Here is a 22,218-nt window from a genome sequence, read left to right on the forward strand (position 1 = left end):
AATTTTGCCTTTAATGATGATAAATCTTATCACACTGGAAAAAGGTAAGTCTCGCTGTGACCTTTTAAGAAATCAGACTCTTAGAATTACCATCATGCCTGGGTTCTGAATGACAAGATGGTCTCTTGGCAAATTCCTAAGAAGAAAGGAGATTTGGGGGCATGTAACATTAGCAATGACAATCAAGAGAAAATATGAGGATGAGCCTGATTTGCCAAAATCCAAGTTAATGCCTTGATCTATCTTCTGAGAAAAAAAGTCAAGTGGCCCCTGAATTTTGGTTATTACTCCCGGGTGTCAGACAGTCCTGTGTTTTACACCCTTTAAAACGAGTATTGCTGGAAACAGACTGGCCACAGGATACCCCTGAGGGTCAAGAGGCCAGAGTCTTTCAGATCCTTCATATATGACACACCTGTTCAGGGGTCTCTATATAAATTTCACCCTGGGTCAGAGAACTGCATCTCAGTTGAAACAAAATCCACCTGAGGGTGGAGATACGTCGAAATGACTATTTTGTCTTTGCCAAACAGTGTGAATCCGTCTATACCCCTACAGAGCTTTGGTTTGAAAAATATTTTCAAGCCCCCTAACATTCCACTCACTATAAATAACCGGGTGACCAGGTGGGCCTCTGGTAAACGCCCACGGTTTTGTGCTGTGTAAACACCAGAACAGAAGCCTCGGCTCCCTGGGTCAGAGCCGAGCCTGGACCGGGCCCTGTCTCCTTGCCCCGGGTTCTCCTGTCTCCTGGAGCAGAGCCCCTCCAGGCTCCTGGCGTCTCTGCCTTCAAGGTCTGGTCTCATGGCCTCTTTTGCCTTGCCGGCTTGCATCCCGAGCCAATAGACGAGGTCAGTCAACTCCCAGGGTCAGTGACCACAGCAAGGTGGGCGCCTGGCTCCTGGTCTTAAACAAGGAGGTTGGGTGGGCGGCACGCCCGTACCCACCGGGCCCAGCCCTTCCTTCCCACGACGGCCAAGACGTGGTGGGGCTGCCTCACCGTCTTGGGCTCCCATAGCTCTCGAGGCCCTTAGCTTTCCTCTCACAGCAACTCTGTGTCCCTGTGTGCCCCCAGACGCTCGGGCAAAGGGACAGCTGGGGTCAGGGTCTCGGCGTCCAGGTCTGCTTGGTTCTCACCCTCCGGGGCGGGTTTCCGCGTTGGTTCGCCCTCGGACCAGCCCCCAACACCCCCGCCTTCCGCGGGCCCCTCTCCCTCGCTTGCTGGGCGCCCGGGCGATGTTGCCCGGGCTTGTTTCTAGCTCCGGAGCGTCGCCCGGCCCGGCGCCAGGTCACGTGCGTTAGTGACAGCCTCTCGCAGGGCGGCCCCGGGGCCCGCGCGCCGCCGATTGGTGGGGCCGGGCCGGGCCCCGCCCTGGGGCGGGGCGTCCGGGCGGGCGGGCCCGACGGGCGGCCGCAGCGGCGGATCAGCTGTTCCGAGGCTGCACAACAACAAAAGGAGCGGAACGCACCGGCGGCGGCCAGCGGCGCGGCCTCAGGAGGGCTGGAGCGGCCCCGCGCCCCGCGCCCTGCCGTCCGGGTGCCGCAGCTACCTCAGCCGCCCGCGTGCGGGTCCCCGCCAGCTGCCTTTGCCGCCCGTCCGGCCGCGGGTCGGGCCCACGTAAGTGCGGGCGGGGCCGGCGTCCAGGGCCGCTCGCTCCGGGTCGCCCCTCGGGCCGCGGTCGGTGCGCTCCCCCAACCCCGCTCTCCGCTCGCCGCCGCGGGCCGGCTGCCCACCGCCTCGGCGGCCCCGGAGGTGCGCGCGGGCGCGGGGCTGCGGTTGGGTGTTTGATTTCTGCCTCCCCCTACCCCGAGCGCGGCCTGTTCTCTCGGGGCCGCTGCGGGACCGACCTCTTTTTCCCTCTCCTCCTCACTCGGCCTCCTACCCTCCGCCGTTGGGCTGGGGCTGCCCGCCCGGGAGTGGGCGTCGGGGGCCCGTGCCCCGGAGGGGCGAGCGCGGCCGCCGCCGCCGCCCCGGGGCGCAGCCTCCGGGGCTTGCGGCTGCTCGGGCAGCCCTCCCGGCGCGCGGCGGCTCCGCTACCCCGCGACCAGCGCTCGCCCGCCCGTCGGTGGCAGGTTCCTTGACTCCTGCTTTGATCTTACCTGTCACTGGTGGAGGTTGCACCTGTGGTAGGCACTTTATCTCCCATCGTAGTTAAAATCCTCATCATTTTGATCATGCACGCTCATTGGGTGCTTAGCGTGTGCCACAAACTCGGTGAGGATTTTACATGCATTAACTCGATTCCCACAATAATGCTGTGAAGTTAGACTGTATTACAGATAGGAAACCTGAGGGCCCAGAGAGATGGACTTAATTTACTCAAGACCACACAGCCAGTTAGAAGGAAATGGTGTTTTAAGTTGAAGATGAGTTTTCTGTAGGGATTCTGTGTGTGTGTGTGTGTGATTGTATTTCCTAATTACATCTGCTCATTGTCTCCTGTGTTAATTTCAATTTCGAGGAGATTAAGGAGGAGGGCCTCTCCCCCTTTCCGTCTCTGAGACAAGAACCCTTTCTGAGTACAGAGTAGTTTTGAGAAAGGGGAGTGGAAAGAGTCCCCTGGGGTTGTTTAACAGAGGAAATGAGGAGCCCCGAGATCTAGAAATCGCTTGGTAACTGAAACATTTTTTTCACTGCAGATGCAAAAAGCTGTAGGAAGTGTTTGCTTTTAAGGCACAGTCACTATAACCCTGAACTGGCAGCATAATTTTCGAAGGCTCCAGCCTGGAACCAGGACCTTGCTAATTTCTGTGACTCAGGCCTGGTTTGTTTGCTTCTTTATCTTTTGTTCTTTTCTGTGAATGCTTCATCGCTTGCTCATACTTCTCTTGGGAATGGTCCCACTTTCAAACCTCGGGGTTAACAGGCTCTGAATTACCGTTTATTGCTGTCTTTGTTCACTGTCATTCAAGGCTTCAGAGCCAACCTGGTGGATCCTGGGGAGAATAGCCTCCTTGTAGCCGGCTGAGTAGGCTGGATAGAGTGGAACAAGCAAGACAACTTTCATGGCTTGGTTTTTCTACCGTTTAAAATTGATGTAAAATTACCTGAGTCAGCACATTTATTCTTCTAAACTAGTGAGAGAGGGTGGGATAAAGAGATCATCTTGAGCTGCTTTTTGATGATGATGTGTTAGTTTGGCCACCTGATATTTCGAAACTGTCAAGAAGCCACAACTGTACACATAGTTAAGAGTTAAATCATCAAAGTTGTGGGATTTTTTTTTTTTTTTTAATTTAAAATGTTTTTGGAGCCGCCTACTGGCAGCCAAAACCAACTGAAAAGTGCTGTTCTCCAAAGTTCAGAGAGCCAGAGTTGAGGCTGGAAGGAACCTGAGACATCCCATGCTGGGGGTGGGGGGCAAAAGCACAGGGTCCTGGGAACCAGATAGACTTCTGCTCTAACGTGGGCCCCACCCCTGATTAGCTCTGTCACTTTTGAGCAAGTTAATTTCTGAGCCTCAGTTTCCTTATTAATCAAATGGGACAAATAAGTACCTCAAGTCTGTCGCATACAATAAACATTGAGTAAATTGCAGCTCTGATGACTTTATGAACATTTTGCCAATAAAGACACTCAGACCCAAAGATGCTAAGTGACTTGCTCTGGTTTGAAGTGAACTTGTGGTTAATATTTACCGGGTGCCTGCTGTGTGCCTGCTTCTAAGTGATACACACTTATTCCTCCTGTTGGCCCTATCTCCCCATTTTAGGGATGAGAAAAGTGAGGCACTGAGAAGTTACTATATAGATCCTGAATACACACAAGTTCTGAGGAGCAGAGTCAAGAATTCGAACTGAGCAGGCTAACTCCAGAGCCATGTGGCCTCAAGGTTGGTTGCCTGTCTCAAAAATGAGAAAATAAATCATACCAACAAACTCTTCCCAACCTAGTAACTCCTTTTCTAAGTTCTCAAACTAGAATGCTTTACCCCGTGAGTATTAAACTCAACCACCTTTCTCTGCTCACAGAGCATTTCTACTCATGTAATATGAAAAATATTGATAACAAAATGTTAAGTAACAAAGCAGGATACAAAATTGGGCATGCATTGGCCTACAGTTGTGATAAAAAAGAAACTATTGGTAGAAGAAAATGCACAATGTACTAACAATGATTGCAACAAAGTATGGAGTAACAGTTTCCTTATTTATTTTCTCAACTTTCTGTAATGTGGCTTGGTTCATTTTATAATGAAGGGAGGGAATGGAGGTATTTCGAGCCAAGCGGATGAGGCCAAAGCTGCCCCCTTGAAGTGCTGGGGCAGACACTTTGTTTCTTTTCTCCATCAGGGTGAGACTGCCAGGCCGGCAGGTGCCGGGGACAACAGCAGTGCCTCCCGCCTTGCCTTCATTCCTCTACCTCTTGGCTAAATTCCAGAGCTGTGTTTGTAAATTGTCCTCTTAGGACACTGGCCTTCTCTGGAATTTTCACCTTAGTTTTATCTTTATCCTAGAGTTGTGACTGTCAAAAAGTCTGTGACCTGCTGAGGAGTGCAGTCTGAAGCCCTGCTTTCCCTTTTAGCTCCAGAGGACCAGCCCCAGGGAGAGCCTCCGTTCTTGGGCCGAAGCCAAGGTGAAGAGCAGCAGTGACCTGGTAGGGACAGTCTGGGTCATTGGGAAGATAGGCCATCAAGACATTAGAACAGCATTGTCCAATAGTAATATACAGTGTGGGCTGTGTATGGAGGTTTGGATTTTTAAGTAGCCACCTTAAATAAGGAAAAAGAAACAGGTGAAATTAATTTTGTTAATATATTTTATTTAACCTACTATATCCCAAATTAAATAAGATTAAAAATTTAGTTTCTCAGGGAATTCCCTGACGGTCCAGTGGTTAAGACTCTGAGCTTCCACTGCAGGGAGCGTGAGTTTGAATCCTGGTCGGGGATCTAAGATCCCTCAGATCCCACATGCCGTGTGATGGGCAAAAGAATTTTTTTTTTTTTTGTAGTTTTTCAATCTAATTGCAGTTCAAATAATCGTTCACCTGATGTGCCCAGAGGCCATCTCACTGAACAGTGTCAGTGTACTGGGGTCTCTCCAGCAGCTCCTTGTCCTTTGTGACAGCTACAGAACGCGGGGCTGGAGGAACTTGGCAAAGTCAGGCCAACCTCACTTTAGGAAACCAAAAGAGGCTTGACTCGTGCAGTCCTGGGGGAAGCTCCTCCAGAGACGCCCTTCCCCTGGCAGAGCCGTGTGTCCTCCAGGCCTAGGCTGGCTTCCACATTACAGAACAGGGCACAGCCAGAGGGGGCAGTTTGGAACCTGCAGCTGCCCAAGCACAGTGGCCCCAGCATGATTTCTGCCTTGGAGCTGCCACTTAACTGGCCTGGGCCTCAGTGACTGACCGCATGTGGCACCACAGTTGGGGGATAGGGGCATATTCAGAACGAGCTAGGGTTCCCGTGGGGTGTTCCCTCCCCACCCAGCGGCTCTCGCGAGTCCAGCTGGGCACTCGGGAGAATTCATCCAACTAGGTCAGCAAATACAGAACTGTACTTGGGGCCAATAATTTAAGAGAAATGGGGGAAAGATTAAAGTATCCTTTCTCCCTCCTAGCTCATATGCTCAAAACTTTTACGTACACATCAGCCCTGGGATAGCTCCTCTTTTGGGATAATCAAGTCTAGCCAACTACACAGCCCACTTCTCTTGTCAATTCTGTTACATGCAGCATAAGGTTCACTTTGAGTTCTCATCCTCCAGCTCTAGACTACATGATTGGCCAGACTGCTTTCCAGAAGGGTTTTAGGGAGACTGGTTATGCAAGTGACACTTCCTGTTTACCCGTTTTTCATAATTGATGGCTGAGGATGACAGATTGTGACCACAGAAGTATACCAATGTCATTTATTTAAACACATACTTGTAGTACTACATGAGTAGTAGCCTGCCAAACAGTCGTAGCAGTCCAGAGAACACATAAAGAATTGAACCAGGAGTCTCATCACCAACAGATTTGAACCACATCATTTATAGCTAAGGATGATTGTTTTGAAAGTGAAATATCCAGAGTCTGAAGTTAGGGATTCAGGGCTGACGCTCCCTGTGTGATCTCACCTACTCTTATGGTGCTTATGGTTCCTGTCACCCACTTTGTGTTGGTAACTCCCAGATCTGTGCCCTCAGCAGACACCATGCTCTTGGACTGCAAAGCCCTAGATCCAGCTCCTTGCAGACATCCCCAGGACTCATCAACTTCCCTGGTTCCTCGTGTCCAGAGCATATGGCCTACCCCTCTGCTCTGTTCCTCTTCCACTGAACTGTCCTACCACCCCCCCACCCCCCCCCCACCCCCCCCAGTTGGCCAGGCCGAAAACCTAGGGCATCCTTGACTTTTTCCCTCCCCTTCACTTCTGGCACACAACACCCTGCAGGATCCAGCCCCCACATAGCCCCTAAGCCTGCTGTCAAGACTGTCTGCCTGGATCTTGAGCCAAATGGAAGTGATCCAGATTCTCACTCATCTGCACGTTTCCGTGGCATTCTTTCTCCTTCATCCGTTCTTGAGCTCAGCCGTTCACGATTAAGGTCATGATTGCAGGTGTCCTTCTGTGACCCCTGTCTGGGATTTGAGGAACCCTCAGTACTTCTCCTCACGTGACACTCATCACACTGGGTTGGTGGGCCGTGGGAGGGCCTTGTCCGCTGCTGTCTCTCCTGCCCTGAGCACTAGGCCTGATGCATAATAGGTGCTCAGCAAATATTTTCAGAATGATAGTTGACGCTGACTGAGAACTCTGTACCAAGTGCCTTGCTAAGTAGGTTGCCTGCACTGTCTCATTGGACAAGAGTAGGATCGGGGAGCCATCTAGGAGGTGGTGATTGGCAAAGTCAAACCAGTTGGCTTCAACCAGGGTGAGAGTGGTGGAGAGAAGTAGGCGGATTCCAGCCGTGTGTGCAGTTTGGGTGAGGGGTGCGGGGGTGAGGATGAAAGGGAGTCCAGGGTGAGGGCTGAGTGTTTGGCCTGAATAACTGCTGCCTCTCTTTCCTGAGAAGAGGGGCGGATGGCAGTGAGCCTGCGTATGTTTGTGGGGGGAAATTAAAAGATCTTGCAACTTGTGAGGTTTGGTCTGCCCAGCAGGTAACCAGGCAGAAATGGGTATATAAATCTGGAACTCTGGAATAAGATCAGGCGCGGCTGGAGTTCCTCGTTAGAACTCACCAGAACTCCATGGGGTAGAACCCTTGGAATAGTGTGACTTCCTCACCCTGGTGGGAGACAAGCCACCTTTGAACAGGCACAGTGGTCCTTTTCGGTTCTGGTTGCTGGGCCTCCCGAGTTCTCTACAGTGTGACTTTTTCCACACCAGCTGTGGGAATGGTTTTGAAGGTCAAAGTGTGCTGTAGTTACAGATTTTAATGGAATGAGGTGTGCTTACAATCATACACAGGAACAGAGCAGGAGAGAAAAGGTGCTGGGGAAGCTGAGGGCTTGGCGCGGCAGTGGACACGTAGCTGGCACGAGTGCTGGGCTCAGTGGACAGCTTCTGACCAGCTGACCATGAAAACCTAGCTCGACTTACAGAAAAGTAGTATTTCAGTTGAAATATGTTACCCAGGGATGATATTTTATATCCCTTACTATAAAAGCACAGAGGTGAAAGAGAACTAACCCCTTCCATTGTGCATTTTGAGATATTTACAGGTTGCATTTGAGTACTTGATTATATGTTTGTAAAAAAGAGATTTAAAAAAAAAAGAGAGATTTTGCATCCTTGTGTTTGAAAGAAGGGAAGAGCCAAGCTGTAGGCTAAGGCCTGTGCTTTTCTCTAGGGCTGAGCAGATGTACACATTATATAAATATGTGCTGATTTGAAATAACCTTTTTTTCTGTTTTATTTTAGGGATAATGATTCCTGCTTCTCGCCTAAGTTGAATAAGCACCTTGTGCACTTTAATCCCCTGTCAGTGGCATCAGGCTGACCGAAGACAGGTTTTGGAAATTTCAGCTACAAAGACATCCAGCCAAAGTCTCAGTCTTGCCTTAACAATGTTTCAGAGATTGAATAAAATGTTTGTGGGTGAAGTCAATACTTCTTCAAACCAAGAACCAGAATTTAGTGAGAAGGAAGATGATGAGTGGATTCTTGTTGACTTCATAGGTAAGGGTATAGCCGTTAATCATCACAGCAAAAGTGGAAACTCTTTTATTGAGTTTTTGCATAAGTAAACCAATAATTCTGAAGGTTTTTAAGCCTTAAAAGTAAATAAACAAGAATTTGTCTAAAAAAATTGCAGGAAGCATTCTGTGCCAGATGATCAGGTCAGTGAAACTGATGTCAGCCTCTCCAGTGTGGCAGCTCTTATACCCTGATCCAGTTAGAGGCACATCCTCGACAAGCAATGACCCATTTGGTGTATTATGTGTCTGTGCAGCAGAAGAGAAACCAATCTTAAAGACTGTTCTGCCAAACCAACATAATCCATCCCATACAATGATACACACCGCCCCCTAACACGCACACACTAGGTGCTCAGAAGTTATTTTACGATCATTGTGAGTGAATATGAATGGTTTTGTGTCTGATCTAAATAAAGGGAGGACTGTGAGCATCAGCTAACAGCATCATCTCTTCTTTTTCTGTGCTCTGATGTGATCTCAATGTGTTACTCATACCCCGCGGGACTTCAACAACGTGTGTGGACTACCATCTAGACACTTGCACGGGTTTCTCAGCAGCAGAGGATGAGGAAGAAGATGACATCAGTGAAGAGTCACCTCCCGAGCACCCTTCAGTCTTTTCCTGTCTCCCTGCGTCTCTCGAGTGCTTGGCTGATACGAGTGACTCCTGCTTCCTCCAGTTTGAGTCCTGTCCAATGGAGGAGAGCTGGTTTATCACCCCTCCCCCATGTTTTACTGCAGGTGGATTAACCACTATCAAGGTGGAAACCAGTCCTATGGAAAACCTTCTCATCGAACACCCCAGCATGTCCGTCTATGCTGTGCATGACCCCTGCCCCAGTCTCGGTGAGGCCCACTGTGGGACTGAGGAATTCCATAACCCAGGCAGTCCCAGGTACGTTACTGTCTCCACCTATGTTCGTGAAAGTATGTGCCTAGTGCATAAGGCGGGTGATGGTATGAAAAGATGAACTCATTTGAGATTTTCAAAATATTAGTTCTGGCATGGCCCATTATGTAATGGAGAGCTGTCTCGTTTGTAATATTCTGCTACTGAATGGAAAGAAAAGACTGGCATTTCTGCTAAGTATCTTAGAATATAACTCTGGCACTTTATAGTCTGGATTATTTGGGGTATCAAATTTGACAGGAATGGTATATCTTAGAATAAATCTCGTGATCTTCGAAGTAGTCCTAACTAGGTCACATCAAATGGTGCTTAGCCTTGAAAACCTGAGGAATCTGAAGCGTGAGGTAAAGAAAATGGCAGATTTAGCAAAGCATTTTGCTCAGAGTTCTTTTCTGCCTTGCAGGGGGAAGCTTTCACATCCAAATACTGTTTTGTGGTTAAATGGGTGCCCCAAGTGGTCTGAAAGGCTCTGCTTGGATGGTGGATGGGTTGAGTGTCTGGAATGGTTCAGGGAGAGTGTCTGGTCAGTAATCCATTCCAGAACAAACTCACAGTCTGGCCTTTATCCAGGGACTACATTCAAGATGGTTCCCACCCACTAAAACAAAGCCGGTGGCTGCATTCAGTGGCTCAAAGTCCAGCTGGTCTGTGATGCATGTTGGTGGGAGGTCCCCTCTAGTATTAAGCTGTTGGTAGGATACTGGCACTGACTTAATTCCCTTCATACCTGTCAAGGGGACAGGTGAACTGGATTTTGGAGCAGCTCACAGTGTTCTGTGGTTCAGTGCAGTCACCCCGAGGGCCTCTTTTTCAGTTGTCCAGGCTCTGACTACTAACCAGGCCACTGTATGTGTATCTCCTTCTATTTCCTGTTTGCCAAATATAAACAAAGCCCAGGCAGCTCATTAATCTGACATCTTTACCAGAGTTTGCTGCACTTTCAATATTGTAGGTGTTCTTGAATGAAGATAAATATACGCTTGTGCCAGACTGCAAAACATTTGCTTATATAGTTACCCAAGCTTTGTATTAGGTAGGATCTTTGATCTTTGACTGGCACTTTATTCCGTATTATAAATTTATCAAGAGGTTAATGTTTCAGGCATTCCAACAGAAGTTTAAAATACAATTCTTTGAGGTGGTTTAATTAATTTATTTAATTGCTTAGCAGTTGATTCAGATTAATTTCTTCAGTTCTTAGAAATTCTTCTCACCTTATTTTGATCTCATCTCTGAGGAGTTCCACTCGAGAATTTAGTGTGATTAATTACTAGCATTTGTATACTTATGTTTTCAATATTTAAAGTATGTGTATTTACATATGTATATTTAGCAGCTTCATAGATAATAGAAGCAGTACATATGCACTGCAGAAAATTAGAAAGGGCAAAAATTTTTAAATTTTAAATGACATTTTTCTCACTACTGAGAGATGAATACTGTCAAGATTCTAGGGCATATCCTTCCGGGTGGTATTTTCTGGATGTGCCCGTGCATGGATATATAACACCATTTTTAACCTAAATGAGATCAAGCTATAGGTACTGTTTTATAATCTGCTTTCTTAGGCAATGATCTCTACTTTTTTTTTTTCCCAGTAAAATTTTACTTTGTGAACTATATAAACCATACTCAGATTTGCCCACTAAAGCCCAGAATATTTCATCTAGTTTGTTCAAACCAGGAACCAGTTCAGGACCTTGCATTGAACCTGGTTAAGTGTTTGCAGTTTTGATGCAGTGAGAATGTTCATTTTTTATATCTTGTCACTGTATCTTGTTATATGTTTTGATATAACACTTAGGGTAGTTAATTATAAATAAAGGATCAAATGGACACACCTAATTTTATATGAATTCTTGCTGAACATAAGAAAGTACTGTAAATTATTATAGTTTTATAATAACTAAAAAATTTTAACACTTTTATATTTGGATTTTAAATTCTTATAAGAAAGGCCCAGTAAATCAAGATAGAAATCAGATGTCACCAAAATTAGGAAGATGGCTATGTAGTAAAAATCTGTATTTTCTGAGCAAGAAGTAAATCATATGCTTTTCGAAAGTTAAGATTGTTTTCATCCTGTGTATCCTTGTAGAGATTACCATAAAGTACATAAAAGTAAGGTGCTTAACAGTTAAAGATAGGCTTCAGAGTATGTACTTTATTGCATTTTAGCCTTTATAAAATATTGTATGTGAAGGTTTATGTGCTATCATAATCTTAAGTACTACATGTTCCTTTAATGACCCATAGTAACCCAGTTTTAATAAAGAAAAGTTGACCACATCCTAATAGTAAAATTAAATAGCATTTTCAACTTTACTAGTGATTTAATAGTTCACCATTTAACATTTGTAGGGCCAGGAAAAGCTGCTTATAAGACTCACTGGCACAGAGTAAGTATATTTCATTTGAGACTGTGTGATATGTGTTATCAGTCTGAGCAGGAAGGCAAAGGATTCAAGGCATCCAGCTTTTAAAAACCACTGTCTTTGTTTTGTTTTAACTGCTTTCTATTAGTTTCTTAATGTGACCTGCTTTAATTCCACTATTTAATAAAAATAATATATTAAAAATATAACTGTGTTTTCCTCTAGCAGTTTTAGGCAGAATATATAACTGCCTTCCTGTGTAAAATAACCCTTAAAAATCTTAAAGTTGAACTTCATTACGTGTTAATGTAGTTTAGAACTATCTGATTAGCTTTTAATACAGAAAATATATAGTAATTACATGGTTTGTAGCCATATATTAAGATTATGTGTTCTCCAAGGGTCTTTATAACATTGCTCTGCAAATGCCATTCCAAAATGTGCCTGTTGTGATATAAATTTAAAACTTAAGAGTTATGTTTTGTAATAAGCAGATATCTTACCAAGACAAATTTTAGATGAGAATTTCCTTATTTCCATATTTCTGTTAAATTCAGACTTAAGCCTTGTTTTCCTAGAACATTTTGCTTATAGACAGATAAAGTCTGTGAAGCTGCTGTTGGCACAGTGCATCAGTATCAACCCTGCCTCATAATCAAACCTTGGAGTGTGACTTTTTGTTACATTCTTGATTGAGTTAGTTAATGATTGTGACGTTAACCTCTCTGAGCCTGAGTTTTCTGATTAGTAAAATTTAGGAATTAAAATAGTTTTCTTTTAAGGTTATAGTGAGAGTCAAAATACATGTGTAAATGTGTTTGGTGTGTAACTGAAATTCACTCAAAGTGTAAAGCACTTTTTTTTAAACTACAGTCCACTCAGCTTACCACCTGTGGGTGGATTCTGTCACGTACTTCAGTGAGAGCTGGCTGCCTCTGTCTGCCATTCTGAGTCAATGTGCTCACAAAGTCAGAACTTGTCTGGCGGCCCTGAGACCCTGAGCGCTCGGTCAGCCATAGACAAGTCAGTGTGGCAAGCTGAATTGCCAAGCAGCTCCTTCAGTTTCCTCCATAACGTCCTGTGTGATGTGATACATCCCCGGTTTTTTCTGTTGCAGAGTGGAAGCTGAGAATGAGATGGGGCAGCATATTCATTGCTATGTTGCAGCTCTCGCTGCTCATACAGCTTTTCTGGAACAACCCAAGAGCTTTCGCCCTTCGCAGTGGATTAAAGAACACAGTGAAAGACAGTCTCTGAACAGAAATAGCCTTCGTCGCCAAAATCTTACCAGAGATTGCCACTCTCGGCAAGTCAAGCACAGCGGCTGGGCTGTCCATCAGCCCTGCCCACGTCAGTACAATTACTAAGAATCTGAAGCGTGTCTGGTTGGCTTCTCGTAGTTTGTGCATATGTGTGGCCCATGTGCATGTATGGACGGTGAAGATGCTGTCTCTTTACAGCCAACAGATGACCAATCACATAGTTTTATCCATGTGTTTAGACACTATCTTGAAAACCAGATTTATATGCTGTGTATCACGTAATGCCTTGCTCTTAACATTTGCTTTTTTGTAAAAATTTTTTCAGAATATTTTTGGAAACATATCAATACAGTTAGTGTATGGGAAGGTCTTTAAATCTATTAAGGTGTACATGAGTTAGCAATTTAAAGATGTTTCTTCCCAAGTACGAGAGTAGGCATCTTTCAATTTCATTTTATTGGGTATTAATCAGTCTTTTGAGTAAGCAGAAATTTATTCTCAGGGTCAGCCATACACTTTATTGACCAGTACTTGATAATCTTTTTCTGTATATAATGAATACATTTTTACACACTAACATGAGCATTAACAGGTGATGTGGTTGCCACAGATATAATGGAATTATGGCTGAACTTTCTCTTGGAAGAAAACTTGATATATTTCTGTGTGTATGGGGTTTTTATTTCCCAGATTAGCCATGCAGTTCATTTTGGAATTCAGGTACATTAAGTGTTAGTGAACAGTGCATTCAATAATTCCGATGTGACTGTGTAATGTGGTACAGACATTACGGCATCGTGGGACAACAGTGCCCGTCTCACGTGCAGAGGGATTAAATTCGACCTGTGAAATTGTATTTGGGGAAATGTGTATCTGTAAGTCATGTTTGTCTGGGTTCTTTCCTGCCAGCTCTGCCTGCTTGCCACCTCACGTCAGCTGTAAGTTCAGAAGTGCGTGTCTGGCACTCTAGTGGCTCCCCATTTATATCTGCCCAGGGGAAGAGGGATAGGCTTTGCATTTCTGATGCAGTGGTAGATCCTCTGCTATAGAGTCTGTTCCGCCAGCTGGCAAGCAGTTGTGAAGGGAATTCCTGGTGACATCTATTCATAGCATCTAAATGAAGAGTGACAGGTTGAGTTTTTCCTTGAGTTTATATATATATTTAACTTGGGCTTCAGGCAAATTCCTTGACCACTTTGGCCTTTGGTACCTCCACCAGGAGGTACCACACACCTCCCTCCCAGCCGTGAGGACCGTGTACTGATTTGAAGTGGGGCTGTCCTGAACTGATCCTTGTGTGAAATTCCAAGGGCCCCTCTGCCGAGTCTAGTGCAGGGGCAGGCCGGGGCAGCCTTTCGGCCATAACTCCTCTTCAGAGTGTTGGTAATTGTGAGGCCAGGGTGCAGGGTTTGAGTCACACTGAGGCCAGTTAGCTCAGCGAACGCAGAGAAAACCTATTTCTTTACCTTTAGTCACTTTATTTTTTCGCAGTTGGGATGGGTTTTGCTGAGCCATCTGCACTCTGACCAGTTTCCTCTGAAATTAAGTTGAACACATTTACAACCCAAAGCACATTCTACTGACAGAGCAGTAATACTATCACCTCCATAATCAAATAGCTTATTTTTCCAGTCTCCTCTGCAATCCTAATTGAGTACACGACTAGACAGTGTTGTCAAGGAAAAAGCAGCATATAGTTATGTGAAGTATTGTTTTATTCTTCAGCAGCCCTGTAGCAGCTGGGTGCAGGGAACCATGGGAGACTTTGCAGTGAATTCTGACCAGACTGGGATGTGTGAAGTCGGGAGAGGTGACATAGCTTAGTTAGATGATGGTGGTAGGCTGTTCTTCCACCACTGGCTATGCTGAAGGGCCAGGAATCTCTCTCCAGAACAAGGGTCTAGATCCTCCTCCTCACCTTAGTCCCCTTCCGTTTTGACTACCCCTTTATTTATTTGTTTTCCTCATTAGGGGCCAAGTCTGTTAAGTTTTGTCAAACTGAGCTAGAAGTTGTTTTGTTACTATTTGTGTTTACCAGCATTGGGAGATAGAGTGTTCATGAAAGTGTGTATGTTTTATGCAATGACTGTTAAAGGGCCGTATGTTGCTAACTTGAGCATAGGTGTAAGCCTCTGAATACATGGGGGTCTCCTTTTTTCACATACTAAATGTAAGCTGTTAGTACCTCATGAGCTCCAGAAGTTTAGCCATGAGAATTTGTTTGGCAGCATGAACAGATTTGTATATAAAACTGCAGTGGTTTTTTTTTTAACTATTATTTTTTCAGATTTCCTGATACCTTAAATACATTTACATCTCTATCAGTTACTGACTTTTTGTTTGCCTTATTTGGGCCAGGTTTTTTATGCTTTGTACCTGGAAAACAATTGACTTCAGTCTTTTCAGTGTTTTTTCAGGGTAAGGCCTACCACACATCTGTGGTACCACATCATACTGTGGTTTCTGCATCAGTGTCTTAAGGCTTCTGTCTAAAACTGGCCCATGTAAGAACTGAAGAAAGTGGTCACCTAAGGCAGTTCTTGGTCATCACGTGTTTGTTAGGGATTGACTGTGTGCAGGTTCACAAGACCAATAATAACAGAGTGCTATTGACCTGTTAAGTATTCTTTGAAATAGGGCTGAAATGCAGCTTATTATAAGTTAATTATTTTTGCTGTTGTAAATATAAATGGTTTACAGTGTGCTTTAGTGCGTATTTCTTAAAAATTCCAGCGGTGAGAAATAAATAAGACCCTTTTGAATTTAGCGCTCTGGTTCTAAACTGATAATATAGCATGTTACTTGGAAAAAGTCTGGAATATGTGGTGCACACAACAGTGCTTCATGAATGAGTTTCTTAGTTTTTATAATGCACCATGTTTCTCAAAGTTTGTGTTTTTCATTTTTAGAACATTTTATGATGTATGTCTTATGTTTATTACTTTTCTTCCTCAAATGATTTGATGATGTACTGCACCGTAAGTTGAAGGTTAACCACCCGTTATTCATCTTCTGTGGGGCTTTGTGTGGCTGGGTTGCGGGGAGGGTGGGATTGTTGCAGAAGGTGCAGAGTCATTGGGTTTATTGGTCACTGCTGCAGGGAGCTTTTCTACACTGATTTCCTGTGCGTTTTCTCCCAGTTCCCATGCAAACCGTTTCTGTTTACACACCTTCTCTGTTGTGTCAGTACTTTGATTCTAGTGAGATTACAGTTTACTTAAAACTTGAGAGGGCCATTCAGCATTGCCTAATGTTTTTGCTTCTCAAATCTGTGTAGTACACTGGTTTGTAATCTTTGTGTCTTCATTGAATCTGAGTGTCTTTGCTATTTCTCCCTCAAAGAAATATGTTGTCTTATATACTCTTAAGAAAAAAGAGTAAAGAAGGATATCTTTCTTTTTCTCAGTTTCTTTGAGTTGGAAACAAAACAAAAAAGGACTCTAGAAGATAGACATTTAAATTTAAATAGCTTAGTGGAAAAAGTTTAAGAGTTTCCAATTATTAGTTTTTGTTTTTAGAATCAGTTAAGAGACTGCTCCTTGTACTGGAGATACTAGCATATGTTTGTAATGTTACCTTAAAATTATCTTTTTATTTTATAAGTCCCATACATACTGGTTAAATTCTTTAAAGAGTTGGGCCACTATCATGGATGGTTTCAGTGCCATCGGCCCTGTTGATGTATTATAAATGGCATCCTTATCTACTTATTTTAATGCTTAAAGTTTTATATAAAATGCTTTATTTAGAAAACTTACATAATATAGTGGTGTCAGCCTTGCCATGTACCAATTTCACTTGAAATTTGACACCAATTGCAGTGGTCTGGGGTGGAGAAGGCAGTCCTGGAAAGCATACAGATAAGGATATCTTTTCCTGTTTGCAACAGTATCCTTTATGTGGGAGGAGAAGTTACTATTCCAAGGAAGGCAGCTTAAGTGGATAATGTTTTGTGTGTCATTGACAATTTTTCTTAAAATATTTTTAAAATTGTGTAATTGCTAAATGCCCAATTTTTCTCTGTATTTGCCTGAAGTTTTAGTATTTGTTTTCTAGGTTGACTTCTAACCAAACCAGTGTTTGGGGAGGTTAGGTGTGTTTGTTTGCAAGCTTGGTGTGTGTGAGTGGTTTTGCTTGCTTTTTGGTTGTGTTTTCCTCCAGAGGTTTGGAAATCTTAATCAGTAATTGTGTGTATTATTTTATTTTAAGTGGCTTTGGTTTTGGTTTTTTTTTTCCCCTCAAGTAAAATTGTGAACACATTTGCTTTTCAAGGGCAGGGCGTCAGTCCTAGAGACTGAAGAGTGTTGTAGGCTGTACTCTGTGCCTTCCTGGTGTGTTTCTGGACAGTTTTTTTGTGTTTTTTTTTTTCCAACAACTTGAAAACTTAAAAGGGACATTTGGTTAGGTTATATACTGTACATCAATCTATGCATAAATGGCAGCTTGTTTTCTTGAGCCACTGTCTAAATTTTTTTGTTTGTTTTTATAGAAAATTTTTGTACTGATTGGTTCATAGATGGTCAGTTTTATACACAGACTAAACAATACAGCACTTTGCCAAAAAATAAGTGTAGCATTGCTTAAACATTATATATTAACACCAGTTCTTTGTAATTGGGTTCAGTGGTGTATTTTGCACTACCTGGAGTTACGGTTTTTAATCTGTCAATAAATAAAATGTCCTTTACCTTCACATTTGTCAGATTCTTTTATCTCTATGGTCATTAGCCTTAAAAACTTTGTACAACTTACTTAATCAATCAATCAGTTCAGTCGCTCAGTCATGTCTGACTCTTTGCGACCCCATGAACCATAGCACGCCAGGCCTCCCTGCCTGTCACCAACTCCCGGAGTTTACTCAAACTCATGTCCATTGAGTTGGTGATGCCATCCGATTGCCATCTCATCCTCTGTCATCCCCTTCTCCTCCTGCCCTCAATCTTTCCCAGCATCAGGGTCTTTTCAAATCAGTCAGCTCTTTGCATCAGGTGGCCAAAGTATTGGAGTTTCAGCTTCAACATCAGTCCTTCCAATGAACACCCAGGACTGATCTCCTTTTGGTTGGATCTCCCTGCAGTCCAAGGGACTCAGCTTTCATTATAGTCCAACTCTCACATCCATACATGACTACTGGAAATACCATAGCCTTGACTAGACCGACCTTTTTAATATGCTGTCTTGAATGCTTTTTAGTTTTACTTGTCCAAAAGGTATATTTAATATGCACTATTAAAAACTTGTATAAATTAATGTATTAAAAATTTTCAGCTAAAATGAATAATCATTTACCTGAACATGAATTTGGGAATGATCCCAGCCAAAAGCTTTTCCCTCCAGCCAATCTGTGTTAAAAAACAAATACAGAATTTAATGTACTGGTTCTTAGCCTTTTTTCAGCAAGCTTGGTACAATTCTTCATAGCTCCTCTGCCAGATAAATGCAGACACAGTCTCATGTAAGCATTGCAGGACAACTGATGTCCCACTCTCGTCCTTAGTTTTGGTTTCTGTTGTTCTGCCAAGCTGCACACCTTGCAGGACCTTCGTTTCTCAACCAGGGATTGAACTTGGGCCACAGCAGTGGGAGCACCAAGTCCTAACCACTGGAGCGTCAGTTGTGGCCGACTCTGCCACCTCATGGACTGCAGCCCATCAGGCTCCTCTGTCCATGGAATTCTCCAGGCAAAGAATACTGTAAGTAGCTATTTCCCTTCTCCAGGGGATCTTCCCAACCCAGGCATCACACCCAGGTCTCCTGCATTGCAGGCTGAGCCTTTACCATCTGAGCCACCAGGGAAGTTCCCTAGCCACTGGCCCATGAGGGAATTCCTCTGGCACTCTAGTTTAAATAAGCCAGTAACATTCAGAATATTTGAATAGGAAGCACAAAGAATAACTCCTGTGTGAAGGGATCTTTGAGGAAGATTGGCATTCTAGAACGGTAGCTTACTGCAGGATACATTTTTGTTATCTCTTGAAACTCTCAGCTGAGATGAAAAGACTGGGGGCAGGGGTGACCCCAAAGATGAAAATAAGGTCTGTTTGATTTGGGATGGCGCAGCGTGAAGCGAAGGCGCCTACCCGGGAGGGGCAGGTGGAGGGGCGTTGAGCCTTCAGCCGGCCCACTTCCGGGTGACGCGTGTCAGGGGCATCCAGCGGCTGCTCACAGCTCAGGGGCCGTGACTGCGCGGACTCTAACGCCGGCGACTCAGAAGCGACACGGGCTTGGGAGGGGTGGGTGTGTCAGGGTCTCACAGTTCGACACCTGCTAGGATTATCTAGCTCCTTCATTTGGATTTATACTGACCGGAAGACTAGTCACTGCAGCACTGTCTGTAAAATGCTAGGAACAACCTAAATGTTTACACATAGGAGAAGAGTTGAAAATATTGTGGTACATTGCATAGTGGAGGTCAATGCTCATTGGTTTTAAGAAATGAGATCAACTCTATGAACTGATAAGGAGTGATTTCTGAGGCTCTGAAGTGGAAAAAAAGCAAAGTGCAAAAGAGTATTTAAAGTAAGATACCCTCCATGCAAGAAAGAAGGGAATATAAGAAAATACACGTATCTGCTCATTTGTACAAAATACAGGAAGAATAAACCAGCAGCTAAACCTTTAGAAAGAACATGAAGCCGCTCAGTTGTGTCTGACCCTTTGTGACCCCATGGACTGCAGCCCCCCAGGCTCCTCTGTCCATGGGATTCTCCAGGCAAGAATACAGGAGTGGGTTGCCATTTCCTTCTCCAGGGGATCTTTCCGACCCAGGGATCAGACCTGGGTCTCCTGCATCGCAGGCAGACTCCTTACTGTCTGAACCACCAGGGAAGTTATTAAACCTGCAGAGGGCAGGTAAGAAAGCTGAAGAGAGGAACTGGGACAGGTTCCTTGGGATGAGGACAGAGCAACATGTCTCTTGAGTGTCCCTTTTGTATAGTTTTGGCTTTTAGAAACCATAGTAATGCTTCCAGCACCCCCACAAAATAAAAGATGGAAATCAACCAGAGTGTGTGAAGGAGGAATCTCAATTGGAACCAATTACAATTGGACCTATTACAAATGAGACTATAACCACACTGAAAGTGTGGTTAAGTAACTGGAAATTACCATTTTGAATGGTTACCATTAATATAAGGCTAAGATGAAAAGAACTGTAGTCAAATTAGCCAAGTAGTCATCTGCTGCTCACAAAGGTATCAGCAATTCTGTCATTTTGTGTGTATATTAGGACTGAACATATGAACGGAATATATGGTGGATAATGAGAGCCAGTTTCATACCCCATGACCCAGACACACACTAAGGTGACCCTGAGCAAGGTCACAGCTTCTGTAATCCCTTCCCTTCCTTCAGTGAAGGCTTCTAACCAACAGAATACGGCAAAGGTGAAGGGACTTCGTAGATGTAATAAAGTCCCTAATCGGTTGATTTTAAGATCAAAAGAGTCCCCTGGATGGACTGAACAATCAGGCAAGCCCTCTGATGGAGAGTCTAGAGGTCATGGGCTTGAAGCAGTAGAAAATCTCCTTCCATTGCTGGATCTGAAAAATAAGCTGCTAGGAATTCAACAGTCACAAAGAAATCAATCTGCCAACAGCCCGGGAGAGCACAGAGGTAGACCCTTCTGACCTACAGAAGCTGAAATAAAATAGGTGGTGTTCTCAGGCACTGAATTTGTGGTAACTTATTAGGCAGCATGGAAAACAAACTACAGGGAATTCCCTGGTGGTCCAGTGGTTAGGACTCCACACTTTCACAGCCAAGGGCCCTGGGGTTTGATCCCTGGTCAGGGAAGTAACATTTCACAAGCTGTGTAGTATGGCCCAAAGAAAAACGAAAACCAATTACACTAGTGGAGAAAGAAGTTACAACTAAGGAAATGGGGAAGACTAGAATGGACTTAAGGTGCTAAAATGGAATGAAAGCTGTCAGGGTTAACTAATTTTTAACATGCTGCTGCTACAGCACTGCTGCTAAAGTTGCTTCAGTCGTGACCAACTCTGTGATCCCATGGACTGTAGCCCGCCAGGCTCCCCTGTCCATGGGATTTTCCGGGCAAGAATACTGGAGTGGGTTGCCATGCCCTCCTCCAGGGGATCTTCTCAACCCAGGGACTGAACCCACACCTGTAATGTCTCCTGGATTGGCAGACGGGTTCTCTACCACTAGCACCACCTGGGAAGCCCAATTTTTAATATGTGTATAGATAAACATAGTTTACCCTGACACCTTTTCATTCCATTTTAACACCATTAGCCCGTGCTCCACAACAAGAGAAACCACAGCAACGAGAAGCCTGAGCACTTAGAATCAGAGAGTAACCCCCACTCACCGCAACTAGAGAGAGCCTGTGCACAGCAACCAAGACCCAGCAAAGCCAAAAATGAGAATTAAAAAAAGAATGTTAAAGACACATTAACATCATGTACTCCTTAATAAGATATACTGAGAAGGACACTACATCACTTCTGTGACAGTCTTGTCAAAAAGCTAACCTTGATCCATGAGAAAACATCAGACAAATCCAAACTGATGACATTCTACAGAACACATGACCAGTACTCATCATAAGTGTCAAGGTCATGAAAAATAAGAAAAGAATGAGGAACTGCCACAGACTATCAGAGAATTAAGCAGACCCAACAACTAAATGCCATGTGGGGTCCTGGAACAGAAAAAGGACATTACGTGAGATTCCAATAAAGTTATGACCTTACTATGTTATGGCTGTCCAGTCGCTGTCTGTCCAACTCTATGACCCCACGGACTGCAGCACCAGGCTTCCCTGTCTTTCACCATCTCCCGAAATTTGCTCAGACTCATGTCCATTGAGTCGGTGATGCCATCCAATCATCTCATCCTCTGTTGCCCCCTTCTCCTGCCCTCAATCTTTCCCAGCATCAGGGTCTTTTCCAATGAGTGGGCTCTTCGCATCAGGTGGCCAAAGTATTGGAACTTCAGCTCCAACATCAGTCTTTCCAATGAATATTCAGGGTCTATTTATGTGATATTAGTGTTTATGTCCTGATTATGTTATGTTTTTAACACTAGGGGAAGTTAAATGAGAATATTAGTTTTGCAACTTTTCTGGAAGTCTTAAGATTACTTCAAAATAAGAAATGCTCCAGTGAGTGAAGAGACAAGCCATAAAGTGGGAAAAGACGTTCACAACACATAATCAACAAAGGACTGGTATCCATATCCAGAATACATATAGAAATCTGACAAAACAGTTAAAAAAAAAAAGTTCAAAAATGTAATAGGAAAATGGTTAAAACCCTGAACAGGCACTTCACAGCAGAGGAAACTCAAAGGGCCAATTAATATTTGAAAAGATGCTAAACTTCATTAATTATGATGGGAATGCAAATTAAAAGCATAATGAAATATGATTATATATTCACTTGATTGGCAAAAATCCAACACTGACAATGACAAGCAGAGGTGGGTATACTGTTGACACAATCACCCCGTGTCCTGGCAGTTCCGTTCCAGGAATGTGTGCTTCTGTGCGTTAGGACTCACGTCCCAGAACTTTCCTTT

The 22,218-nt window shown here is 44.2% G+C and overlaps 1 protein-coding gene across 9 annotated transcripts; it reads left to right on the top strand.

Moving 5' to 3' along the window:
- The first annotated feature begins 1,435 nt into the window (after positions 1-1,435).
- TP53INP1 (tumor protein p53 inducible nuclear protein 1) lies at positions 1,436-17,368 on the top strand. 9 transcript variants are annotated; one of them, XM_070477377.1, is made up of 6 exons: positions 1,436-1,618; positions 3,714-3,833; positions 4,458-4,597; positions 7,851-8,108; positions 8,663-9,023; positions 12,531-17,368. In XM_070477377.1, the coding sequence occupies exons 4-6, from the start codon at positions 7,997-7,999 to the stop codon at positions 12,778-12,780; spliced, it is 723 nt and encodes a 240-aa protein (XP_070333478.1). In that variant the 5' UTR covers positions 1,436-1,618; positions 3,714-3,833; positions 4,458-4,597; positions 7,851-7,996; the 3' UTR covers positions 12,781-17,368. The 9 variants fall into 9 exon arrangements, with proteins under 9 accessions (XP_070333478.1, XP_070333480.1, XP_070333481.1 ...); XM_070477381.1 differs by lacking the exon at positions 1,436-1,618 and adding an exon at positions 11,400-11,437 and having other exon boundaries at positions 2,080-3,833; positions 12,531-12,662; XM_070477379.1 differs by lacking the exon at positions 3,714-3,833.
- The last annotated feature ends 4,850 nt before the right edge of the window (positions 17,369-22,218 follow it).

The sequence above is a fragment of the Odocoileus virginianus genome, chromosome 15 (genome assembly GCF_023699985.2).
Source record: "Odocoileus virginianus isolate 20LAN1187 ecotype Illinois chromosome 15, Ovbor_1.2, whole genome shotgun sequence".
Classification (NCBI taxonomy): domain Eukaryota; kingdom Metazoa; phylum Chordata; class Mammalia; order Artiodactyla; family Cervidae; genus Odocoileus; species Odocoileus virginianus.

Excerpts from the sequence above, each read along its gene's own strand:
- TP53INP1 (XM_070477377.1), top strand. The coding sequence starts at position 7,997 with ATGTTTCAGAGATTGAATAAAATGTTTGTGGGTGAAGTCAATACTTCT. Across the intron at positions 8,109-8,662 it reads GATTCTTGTTGACTTCATAG|ACACTTGCACGGGTTTCTCA; the intron begins GTAAGGGTATAG and ends ACTACCATCTAG. Across the intron at positions 9,024-12,530 it reads CATAACCCAGGCAGTCCCAG|AGTGGAAGCTGAGAATGAGA; the intron begins GTACGTTACTGT and ends TTTCTGTTGCAG.